We start from the raw sequence: 12,562 nt of genomic DNA, 5'->3' as shown, positions 1-12,562 counted from the left end.
TTAAGCTTAGCAAGTTCGTATGAATAATAAATACAACTTACCAAATCATCCACAATATAAGTAAACAAAAATAAAAGCATAGATGCAACTTAATTTGGCCCAAAGCCTATCACACAATCACAATCATGTTAGCCATGTATTTATATATCAAATATAAATCACTTCTCGTATTTCACATAAATAACTGTACTAGTTCGAATCGAACTCATGTAACCTCAAATCATCACTGTGCCAGTTGAACCATTTGGAATACTATTAGATACTCGAGTATCTCGCACACTAAGTGCCAAATACGTGGTCGAAACCACCTCTATCTCATATCTTATATAGATGCTCACTCTCGAGTCATCACTGGGTCTGCTAACACAAGCTGTTGATCAAGATGTAGCTACACGATGCTACTCACAGAAGCTATAAAGTAACCGCAACACATGCCAAAAACTCAGCCACGGGTAGGACGTACGAGACCAACACCTAAAGCACGGTAACCCTTAATGACATGTATCTATTCCTAAAGTTCAATCGGGATATTTACGTCGTCAATACTTTATCGAATATTTCCATAGTGTCGTACCATCACAATTATAATCATAAAGTATTTAAAAAACATATAATTTAATTCTTATTAACATACGAACTTACCTCGAATTTTATACGGAGAAATCAACCGATCAATCCACTACTTTATCTTTCCCCGATCTAAATTCGAACGTGACTTTTCTTGATCTATATATATAATAAAATTTAACTAATTTACTAATTATTCTATTCAATTCAATCAAATTTCATGTTATGGAAAAATTACCATTTTGCCCCTAAACATTTGACTTCTTTACAATTTAGTCCCTAAGCTCGTAAAATAAATTTCATGCAAATTTCTCCCCAAAACAAGCCTAGAAAAATTTCATATACACCCATATCAGCCCATACATTTCAAAATTTCACACATTTAACATAAAATTTTCACATTTCTCAATTTAGCCCCTATTTGACAGTTTCATTAAAAATCCTTTAACAAAAGTTGTTTAATTAACAACAATGATTCATTTTCTTTCATAAAACTTCAAGAACAACTAAAATTCTCTCATGTAAAAACGCTATACTTTCAACCATATTGCAAATTAGTCCCTGGGCTAGCTAGGTTAAGCTACAACGATCCCGGAAACATAAAAATCATTAAAAACGAAACAAAAACGCACTTACATGCAAGAAGAAGAAGTGGTCGAATATCAAAGCTCCAAAATGGTGTTTTTCTCCCCTCTAGAATCGGCTAGGTGAAGATGAACACCAAAAAGGGATTTTTTATTTAATTTATCTTTTAATACCTAATTACCTATTTACCCTTACCTAACTTTAAAAATTACTCAATTACCAACCCATGCACATCCACTAACTCATTTAATGGTTTAATTACCATAAAAGGACCTCCACATTAAGGTTCTATAGCTATTTAACACATTTAGATAATAGAACACAACTTTTTCACTTTACGCAATTTAGTCCTTTTTTACAAATTGAGCATACAAACGGTAAAATTTCTTAACAAAATTTTTATACCATAATTCTAACATGTTGTAGATATTAAAATAATATTAAAATAAATTTTATGACATCAGATTTGTGGTCCCAAAACCACTATTCTGATTTCACTGAAAACGGGTCGTTACACTCAAAGTAAAGAAAATAAACATAACATTGGAAAACAAGGTAGCCATGAAAGTAAAGCTTGAGAAAAATATAAAAGTTTATATTTTAATGCAAGAAAACTTAAATATCATGAAACTAAAAACACTTAACAGAGAAATCTAAAGCAAGAAACATAAAACGAACAAGCTTTCACAGATTTAAAGTAAAATAAACTGAAATACATTAAATTAAAGCTTAAAGAGTCTTGAAAGAAAATTACATGGGCTAAAAATTTAAATAAACATTAGCTATAGTGTTAACTAATTTAACTAACATAAAGAACAAGAAAAACAAGAATTAAATGTAGAAAAATAAACTTTAATCTAAGGTAGAATAAGAGAAAAATAAAACCCTAGAAAAAGTGCAGATAACTAAAGAAAACCTAGAGAAAACTAAACCTAAAACTAAGCTAATGTGTGTGTCTCTCCTCCTCAAAATTTTTGGTTGTTTTGAAGTGTAGTCTAATGACGTTTCAATGCCAAAAATTCCCCTCCACGGGTCTTGTGTGATTGGTGGGTCAGATAGACAAAGGTTGCCCTTTTTGTCCAAGTTTGTCCTCCTGATGAAGGTGATATCGCGACACCCAAAAGAGGATATTGCGATATCTCGAGCAGTGATGAAACTTAGGGTCTTCCTTCGAAGGTGGATATTGTAATACCCAAGGGGATATCACGATACCACTAAAGGTAGTCCTTGGTCTTTTACATTGTCAAAGGTATCGCGATCCCAAGTGTTGGATATCGCAATACCCTTTCCCTAGGTGTCGTTCTCGCTTGTTTTCGACCTTTGACATGTCCCTATAGCACTCAAACACACGTTAAGCCTTCAAATGGCACTATTGGCCAATTTGGGTAAAAAAATAGGCAAAAATGAGACATTTTCACTTATTACTCAAAAATATGAAAACAACAAAAAACTATACTAAAAACTTTATTTTTCTTGAGAAAAAGATCCTTAAGTGCGTCGAAAAAGCATAATTTGCCATGTCGATTAATCCTAATTTGCCACGTTGATTTGTTGTAGATTAGCAAGTCAACACGACACTTGAAGAAATTCGCATCCATCTAACATCAATTTAGATGAACCTTGAATCGAAGCCAAACTAGAAAGAAAAATCAAAGGAGATTTCTTGTATTCAAGAAATTTCCAAAGATTGTAACTTTTCTTTCAAAGTTATCAATAAATTTAACTTTGAATTTCAAGTCAACTTTCGAATCATAATCCGTCTGTGCAAATTTATAGCACGCTCGGTGGGATAGTCTCTACTTTTCATCTATCGAAAAGTCAAAGTTCAAAGTTGATATGGTTTCAAAGAAGATCATCATCAACAAGCTTGCTCAAGCTAATCCTGCAGCCCACTTGTGGATCAAGTGTAGTTCACCGATTATCATTCAAGAGTAAAAACATCCAATCTATTTATAAATATAAGTATAAATTATATAAAAATCTACTTATAGTGGACATTAGAATCTTAAAGTACAGAAACTTCTTATCCTAATAAATATTAACTTTATAATAATAAAATATTTATAACACTTCACATTAGATATAATTTGATAAATATTATGCCTTGTTAGAACATTATTAAGATAAAACTGCTGTGGGAAAAATTATTGGGGAAGGAAACAAATACATATATCTATAATATGCATAACATGTTACCTCGTTAAAAACCTTACTAGGAAAACCCATGGGACAAAACATTGGTTAAGGAAAAAGAGTACAACACATATTTACTCCTCTCATGACAACATCACATAATATCTCATATTCTACGATTCCAATATTTAATGCTAGATTTTCAAATGATAACTTGTATAAATTTACTAAATATTTATATCATCATTATTTTGAAAGTTGTGAGTGAGTAAACTTTAATCATGATCCTTCTAAAAGAATACATATGTTCAAATCATTTCAATTAATATAAATATTTATGTAAACATATTGAACAATTTCTCGAGAATTTCTATATGTTTCTAGCATTCTAAATCCTTCAAAGATTTTAATATAAACTTTACTATATAGTAACTTATATAAAAGGTTGTAACAACAACTATTAGACATATATCAAATTTTTATGAATTGTCGACTAATAAAATATCTAAAAGTTATTATATTCACAACAAAATAATATTATATAATTTTATAATCAATGTCAGAACTTAGCGAAAAATTTCATTTTTTTTTTGTTTTCACAACAGTATCAATTATTATCCTACTGGCTTTACACCTTTAGATGTTTGAGCTATTGATTCAAAAACTTCACGATTTGAAAGTGAATTCCAGTTGAATTTATATCTTTCTATTTTGGCCAACCTAACCTATATCATAATTTTTCAATAGATTTATTCAATATCCTCATTTTCTTTCATTATTTTGACCATAATATTGCATGCCAAATCATTGTTGATAACTTTTCATTTCGGTTCCATATTTTCTCGTAGTAACATATCTTATTGAGATCTATTTGTTTTTCACTATTTTCATCTTCAATTTCATGTACACGAATCTCTTCTACAGTTTTAACAATTAGTCATATCTTGGGGCTCTTCAGGATCACCCACCTCTACTGTATCACCATGTAAACTTATAATTTTATTTTACGAGAATTTTTTTTATTTTTAATATTTGGAACCAATTGATCTTTCATTCTTCAAGCATGCATTACTTTATTTACTCTAACAAGTTGTCTTACTGAGACTTCAGTTCAAATCAAAATATTAGTTGGTATATAACATTCGGTTATTCTTATTATTTCAATAAATGCATTTAATGTTAGTTTGCAATAAAGTGAATTATCTTTTAAACCTTTAGTTCAAATTACTTTCGCAATGATCTAGATAATGATAATTTATTCCAAGTAATTATTTTATCCATATATTATTTCTCTCCACTAATTTTGGGAAAACTATCAAACCAAGATAGTAATTACCAAATCAAGTCATAATTGAATCTCTAAATTGTTAAAAATATCTAATAGCACAAGGATATTCGTACCTAATTTAATGTTTATTCTCAACTTTCTTTGAATACTCATTTTGTGCATTGTGATGGAACAACTTGAACATATATCGCATATTCAAAAAATTTAAAACGGAAAATATTTGACTTTGACCTAAAGCCAATTGTAATGGTGAGTATTTGTTATAACTTATCGGCATGATGCTATAAGTGTTGATGCATGTAAAATATTATATCCCCATACAAATACATAAGTTTTGTTCTCTAAAGTGGTGGTCTAGCTATTAATTGGAGGCATTTAATCAACTAACATATAATAATCATCAAAAGCCTGAGAAAGAGTCTCACTAGCATTAAAAAGAATTTCTCAATCACATGATTTGAAACTTTTGTTCTTAAACTAATTATCTAACAAGTAATCTTGCAAGTGATATGTTGCGAGTTTATAACTCACATGTGATTATCTTGTAAATGCATCTACCAAAATTATATCAAAGTATCCACTTGTTGGTAAATGGGATTATATTTCTTTTATAAATGTAAGATATTCAATATCAACTTTTTCTAGTGAGGTTTTAATAAACAATTTTCTTTGAAAATAAGAAGCACTTGACAAATCTTTAAATTAAAAATCTTCAGTTGTTTAATAAATATTCATGTAAATTCTCATTTTCGCATCAATTATTGATTGGGGTGGTCTAACCAATCATGTCAAGTAATTAAAACTATTTGGACTAGTAAATTTTAGGTTTACTATCTCATGTGATTCAACAATACTAATGTAAACTTCGATTTACCAAAGATATGTGATTTAACTATACTAATATATGCATAGTAGGAACTAGGGAAAAGAAGGTAGTTTTCCAAGACAAAATTCTTACTAAAATCTAATAGATTTAATATATCGAAATTAATCTTCTCCTCATCCATAATCTCAATATAATAGTCATTATAACCAATATCATTTTAAAACATAAATTTGTTTAGAATGACTAGAACATAATGTATTAATTATCTCTTTATTTGTTTAGATTACAATGTATTAGCTCTTATAGAGCTTTGTATTACAATCGATTAACATGGGATAATAATATATTAGCTCTTTTGGAGCCTTAAATTATTTTTAAGGCAAATAATTGATTTGTTTCATCACCGAATAATAAAATGTTTTTAATCCCTAATGATAGAATGCACCATTAGTAGTCTACAAGACATAATGTTTAATTCCTTCTAAAGAATATTAATAGAGTTAATAGAATATTCAAGTGTACGAAAAGTACAAGAGCAATGACTTTTATATCATATTTGATAATAAAGTTACCAACTCTTTAAATTATTATTTTAAGAACTCTTGAATAGCATTGTTGTTCATGTTTATTTTTCCACTTCTAGTGGTGAGATAAATTACTATAATTATGCTTAAGGTGATTATTATCATTATGTTATAACAAAAGATCAATTTAAAATATCAAATTATATTAATATTGTAACATATAAATGGCTTGATAAGAATAAATAAAATAATTTCAAAATGATGACATAATTTCTCATTCACATTTGATATTTCAACTTAACCGGTTAAAATTTACAGGATCTACATAATTTATGGGGAAAAAGAGATAAATATTATATCAATCAACTAATTCAAAACCAAAAGAAGCCAATATGGTTTAATATTAAAAGATTTATTGATTCATTGAAAAAAGTTTATTGAATATCTTGAAATTCCTTATCATATCTAAAATTTCTCTCTACTTATATCACAATAAAACAAATATCAATAACAAGAATCAAGATTCATGTCAATATCAAATATGTCACCATAGAAGTAAAATAAGTTAATCAAAATAATTATAATTAATCATGATTTAATTAATTAAAAAATTAATCGATATGAAACATTAAATAAAAGAAATTATAAAATTTTGCATCTTATTATCTAAGTCATTTAAAATCTTAGAAATTATAGAGGATAAATTTATATGAAAATAAATTTAATCATCGACACAAATGAACTATCACTCCTTAATAAAATTATGATGATAACGAATTATGTAATAAATAATAATAGAAGTAAAAGAACGAGAAAAAGAGAAAACTATGTATTCTTTTATTCATCAATCAACTATTCACAATACTTCTCTAAAATCTCAAATTATAAATATAAGAAATATAAATTAATATAAAATTCTACTTCTAATCTTCATTATAAATAAAATTATCCTTTGATCATTTGTTAGGCCAGCCCGGAATACCGGACCCAAACATTCTATAATTTTAAAGCTCACTAATCATTATTGTAATTCCGCGAAAGTCAGTAGGGCTCTTTTGGTAATTACAACATCTCTGATTTTTTAGTGTTGACTGTTGACTGAATCCTTATCCATAGGTTCCAGCCCAGGCCGTAATCATAGAAGAAAAACCCGATGCGTTTAAGCTCTAGCTCTCTTCGAAAAATCAAGGTTATTTTTTTTAATCTTCTCTTTTCTTCACCTCCCTCTTGAATTTCATTGTAAGTTCTCTTTTCTTTTTCTTTAATATTTCTTTGAATCCTTGTGCTCCTATGCCCCCAATTTATCGATTATTTATTATAGATCTGAGAGATTCTCGAGCTTTTTATATTTGAATTTGAATTTGCCGCTTCTTTATGTTTTTTTTTTTGGCATGCATGTTATTTGTTTGTTTATAGTTTTTGGTTATATGATTTATATTGCTAATTTAACAGTTATTTATTTAGGGCTTTAGGGTGTTAGAAATTGAAATCTGAAAATTAGGTATTCAATTTTCATGTTTAAATTAAGGATTTCGGGGGGTGGGGGGGATAGTATTTTTCCTGTTTTATGATGTGTATTTGCGAGGCCTTTTTGGTACTGATTGGTTTTCGCTTTTAGTACTTGATTTTTTATGCCATTAGATTCGAAGCAAATGATATGTGTGTGTGCGTGTTGTGTAAAAGTCCTGATAGGAATAAGAATCATCTTCTTTACATGAATATTTCTTGTTTAGGGCTGTTAGAAATGAGGGATAAGAATCATCTTCCCCTTGTTTGGATAATTTGATTTTAGTAAAGGGAGGGAAAGCAAAGGGAGTTGAGAATCTCTCATTTTCCCTTCCTTTCCTCTATTTTTTAATACCCAATTTGGGGTAAAGTGAAAGGAAATTTGTAAATTTTTATATTAGGTAAAATTTTGATTTTTAACCTCTTTTTTTCTTGAAACTTTATTCGATCATCTTTCTACCTACAGACCATTGAACATCGGACTTATCCTTCTAGTATTAACTTCAGGCTTTAGCAGAGATCAAAGCATTTCAGTATTCATTGTTATCCTTGTAAACTTGAATATTAGCCGCCAACCAAACATTTGGGGCTTTGTCAAAATAATCAACTCATGTAATTATGATAACTAATGTTTTACATTTTGTTAGATTATTAGCTTCTCTTTTCTGAATTTGTAGCAACTTCATTTGTATTATTGGGTAACACTTTAATTATTTTTCTATGAAGAATATTAGTGTTTTATAATTTTAATTTAATTTTAGTATTGTTATGTATGCAGGGATAGAATTGGAAATTTCATTCAAAATAAATAATTTCCTTTACTTTCCATAGTTTACCCAAACAAGAAATATTAAAATCACTTTCCTTTCCTTTATTAATTTTAAGAATCCAAACAAAAATAAATATATCATTTCCTTTCTTTAACCTTCCATTCCATTCCATTCCATTCTATTCTTTACTTTCCTTTCCTTCAATAATATTTATCCAAACACAGGGTGAAATCTTAAATTTTAAATTATACTCAAAGGTGTTCTTTTCATGTTCAAATTAAGGATTTTGGGGAAAAATAGCATTTCTTTTTCTTGTTTTGCAATGTGTATAATCACTGCATTAAAAACACAAGGTCTTACAACCATATTAGATTCTCTGGCATAGAAGATATCAAAATATCATCATTAATCTCCTTTTTTCAGTTCTTTTCTTTCTAGATCATTATAAATTTTTGAACTTTCTATATATTCTATATAGGAATAGAAAAAGATAGACTAGAACCATGCCATTGTCTTTTTGGTTCTTATTGAAATGCTTGTTGCAGGAAAAGAAAAATGCCTAGGTATGATGACCGCCGCAGTAGTGGTACACGCCTTTATGTTGGTCACTTGTCTTCGAGGACAAGGTCACGTGATCTTGAGGACATGTTTAGGAGATATGGGAGGTAATCTATTCTTTTATTATGTTTAAGAAATTCATAAAATTCGTAATCATTGCATCTGGTAGTGGTTTAGGTTAGTTAAATTTTATTGCATAGTTCAAGTGTTTCGTTCTTTTTTCTCCATTTAGGTGTTCTTGGTTTTTTCTAGTGTTCCATTTTTATCAATTTGGGTGTTCATGGTCTTTTTATTCTTTCGTATTTGTTGGTCATTAGGATAAGTTCAGGACGTAGTGACAAAGAAGTAGGAGATACTAGAGTCCTTCATGAGCTCTTGTTGTAGTGCTGGACATCTGGTATTCCATATAAAACATGAGTGAGAATATTGCACCCTCCACGTGTCTGTGTGTGTGGTTTAACTTGAATGATCTTGTTGAAGGTCTCTTGGCTTTTGCCTAACATGGAGGTCTATGGTGAGAGGGTCCATGGTGGATTTGGCCAGTCTTTCTAGTGTTATTGCCTGTTTTTATCGAAATGGAACAATATCAAAAGTGGTGTTTTTGATTCAACTCTGAGGGGCGAACTCTCAACCCTTCGATAATTGTGTCTTGATGGCCTTTCTGTTTCTGGCACCCCTTTACGCAGAATACGTGATGTGGATATGAAGCGTGACTATGCATTCGTTGTATGTATTCTTTACTCAATTTAAACCGAAACTGCTTGTCTTCCTTGTCAATAAATTTCTTTAACATATGTTGTAAATATGATGGTTTTACTTGGATCTTTTTTCTTCATTGTTTGTGCATCAGTGTGTCTATGTTGTCTTGCTCCTTGATAACAGGAATTCAGTGACCCTAGAGATGCTGATGATGCAAGATATTCATTGAATGGTAGAGACCTTGACGGAAGCCGTATAGTTGTTGAATTTGCCAAGGGGGTGAGTTTTCTGATTGCTTTTCACATAACAGAGATTTTGCTACCCTTTTTTTTTCTCTGATGTTAATACCTAAATGATATTGAAAAGGTGAAAGGTGATGGATGTTGGCTGTTGACTAATTTAATATATATATTACCTCTGGTCTAGAAGAAAGATATTTACATTAATACCCTTTGGGATATTATTTGCTTCTTGCTTTCTGCATTAGAATCAACATATGAGAGAAACTGGTTTCCGAGTGTCATTTGAAGGTGATGCCGACACTGCGTTATTTTATTTTGTTGCTTTGCATTATTTGTTCTCATTATTGTCCTGGATTTTGTGGAGTCTTTTAATCAAATATTATTTTACCATCCAATCTGATTTGAATTACAATTTAGGTGCCTCGTGGCCCTGGTGGGTCTCGTGATTACCCTGGAAGAGGTCCTGCTCCTGGAGCAGGGCGCTGCTTCAACTGTGGAATTGATGGTCACTGGGCTCGTGATTGCAAAGCTGGGGATTGGAAGAATAAGTGTTATCGCTGTGGTGAACGAGGCCATATCGAAAGAAATTGTCAAAACAGTCCAAAGAAACTGAGGTCCTCACCTTTCTTCCTTCTCATCTGTTCTGTTCTTATTCCAACCAGTTATCATATTTAAGCTACTTTTTTGTTTACTTGAGAAACAACTATACTGGTGCAGCCGTCGACCTCGCAGTTACTCACGTTCACCTAGTCCTCGCCGTGGAAGAAGCAGAAGCCGCAGTTATAGTAGGGGACGTAGCAACAGGTTTGTATTTACTGTTCCTCTTTCAAAATATAAATTGCCTTCGACTAAAATGCACTTTGGAATTTGCTATTTTGTTTTGAATTAAAATTGGAACAATATTACACATTTACACTACATAAATATGACATGGGTAAAAAATGAAGCACAACACGAAAAAAAATATAATATGAATATGACATTAATGTCTTAATTTATATAATACGAATATTAACTTTAGTAAATCTTTTTATATAAAATACTTTCAACGTGATTAGACATGACAAAAATATATTAAAATGGAATGAATGTATGGATTGTCATGTCTGATTAAAGTTCTCATGCAAGTAATAAGAGTCGAGGAAGATTTAATCGGCAGAATTGTTTTGGTTTTGTTGAAACTGATGTTGTGCTGAATCTTGACCTTCTGCAGTAGATCGAGAACACCTGTGAAGAGAGAACAAGGTTTCGAGCGCGATGATAGAAGATCGAGGAGTCCTAAGTCCCACAGGGGTTCTCCTTTGCCACCCAGAGGCCGGAAGCATGGTCCAACTCTCGACGAAAGAAGCCCACAAGAGGGAGGTAGTCCTTCCTCGAGAGATCGGAGGCACACCAATGGCTCCAAATACAGCCCCAGGGAAAGGAGCCAAAGCCCAGATCATGAAGCTGATGCTGAGGACAGGGCTTATAGGAGTTCCACAAAAGAAAACGGCCAGAGTCATAGCCCTAGCCCAGTACCAAGGGAGGATCGGAGCCCGATTTACAATGATGATGATGATAATAATCGGGCTTCTAGACGCAGTGAATCAAATTAAGCGGAGGCGTAGATTGGTGTGTGTTGAAGTCCTTAGTGATCAGCCGTGATTTGCAATAAGAACTTGGAGTTTTGTATGGATGGATATTTTTTTCTTTTTTGTTGAATAGTAAGCACTGTTAAGATTTATTAAAAGCCTATTTTTATAAACAGTTGACAATTACTGCAATAACTATGAAACTATTAATATATATACTCAATAGAAGTGATGGTTCATTTGATGTTAGTATAAATTAAATTAATTTTACATGCTTTCATAAATTTTAAAATTTTATTTTTTTCTAATTTTATGGTCATTTTAATATTTTTCAAAGGAAAAAATTTTCATTTACACCTTATAGAAATTAGACATTTTATAAAAGTATGGGTATCATTATAAAACACATTGAGAATTTAAGTATTGTATTGAATATTATTAAAGTATATATATGACATTATAGAGGTATGTGGTATTATCCTAATACCACTCGAGAATTGGAATTCAAGGTTGGGATATCAGAAGTTAATGATTTAACAAGTGTGCTATGCCAAAAATAAGGCATTTCTTTCCTCTTTGGCCACAAAACAGGCACTGCCTTTTAGTTGTCAAACCATTAATTTCGACTACTTCCTCAAATTCAATACCAATTAGCACCCCTGATCTAAGTTTAATTTCTATTGTGTAGGATCCATTGTATGACAAGCACAGAGCATACAATTAAACTCATGGGAGATTTTCTTTTAATGATTCACCATTGTTGATCAGAAAGAGAATAGGAAATATTTAGGAAGACATTTTTTAAAACACACTGGTATTTTATTTAGAAAACTTCGATTGAACTTCGATTGAACTTCGATTGATTACAAGAGAATTGTTTTCCTTTATATAGGAAAACTTTGAGAAGGAGATTTTTGGGCTTATCCTAATTTTTACATACAAACCTGATAAGGAGGAATCTCCTTTACATAAGAAACAAACTACTTTTATGACTCGTATAAAAAATTAATATACTTTTGACTCATACTTTTATACTTACTTTTTGACTTATACTTTTTTGTAAGAGACAAGCCTACTTTTTTGACTAATATAAAAAACATAGTGACATCACATCTAATCTATGACTCATATAACAAACATAATGAAACATCACGTCTAATCACTTTCATAGTCTGTACTGACATCAGAAGTGAGATTCAATTCTTCTATCATCTTTACTTTTTCTTCTTTAGCTCTATAGCACTTTATCTCCATCTGTTTAATCTGTTGTTCAAGACCATCACTTGAATTGTA

General features: G+C 30.6%; 1 protein-coding gene across 3 annotated transcripts; it reads left to right on the top strand.

Annotated features, from left to right (window-relative positions):
- The first annotated feature begins 6,959 nt into the window (after nt 1–6,959).
- On the top strand, nt 6,960–11,508 carry LOC105780291 (serine/arginine-rich splicing factor RS2Z33). Of its 3 annotated transcripts, none has more exons than XM_012604528.2 (7): nt 6,960–7,112; nt 8,745–8,864; nt 9,444–9,483; nt 9,640–9,735; nt 10,116–10,312; nt 10,416–10,502; nt 10,912–11,508. In XM_012604528.2, exons 2-7 carry the CDS (start codon nt 8,755–8,757, stop codon nt 11,291–11,293), a joined length of 912 nt encoding a protein of 303 aa, XP_012459982.1. In that variant the 5' UTR covers nt 6,960–7,112; nt 8,745–8,754; the 3' UTR covers nt 11,294–11,508. The 3 variants fall into 3 exon arrangements, with proteins under 3 accessions (XP_012459982.1, XP_012459980.1, XP_012459984.1); XM_012604526.2 differs by having other exon boundaries at nt 7,034–7,162; XM_012604530.2 differs by lacking the exon at nt 6,960–7,112 and having other exon boundaries at nt 9,238–9,483.
- Nucleotides 11,509–12,562: the final 1,054 nt, after the last annotated feature.

This window comes from Gossypium raimondii, chromosome 4 (assembly GCF_025698545.1).
Source record: "Gossypium raimondii isolate GPD5lz chromosome 4, ASM2569854v1, whole genome shotgun sequence".
Taxonomy (NCBI): Eukaryota; Viridiplantae; Streptophyta; class Magnoliopsida; order Malvales; family Malvaceae; genus Gossypium; species Gossypium raimondii.
This window is presented reverse-complemented; position numbering and strand designations above follow the sequence as displayed.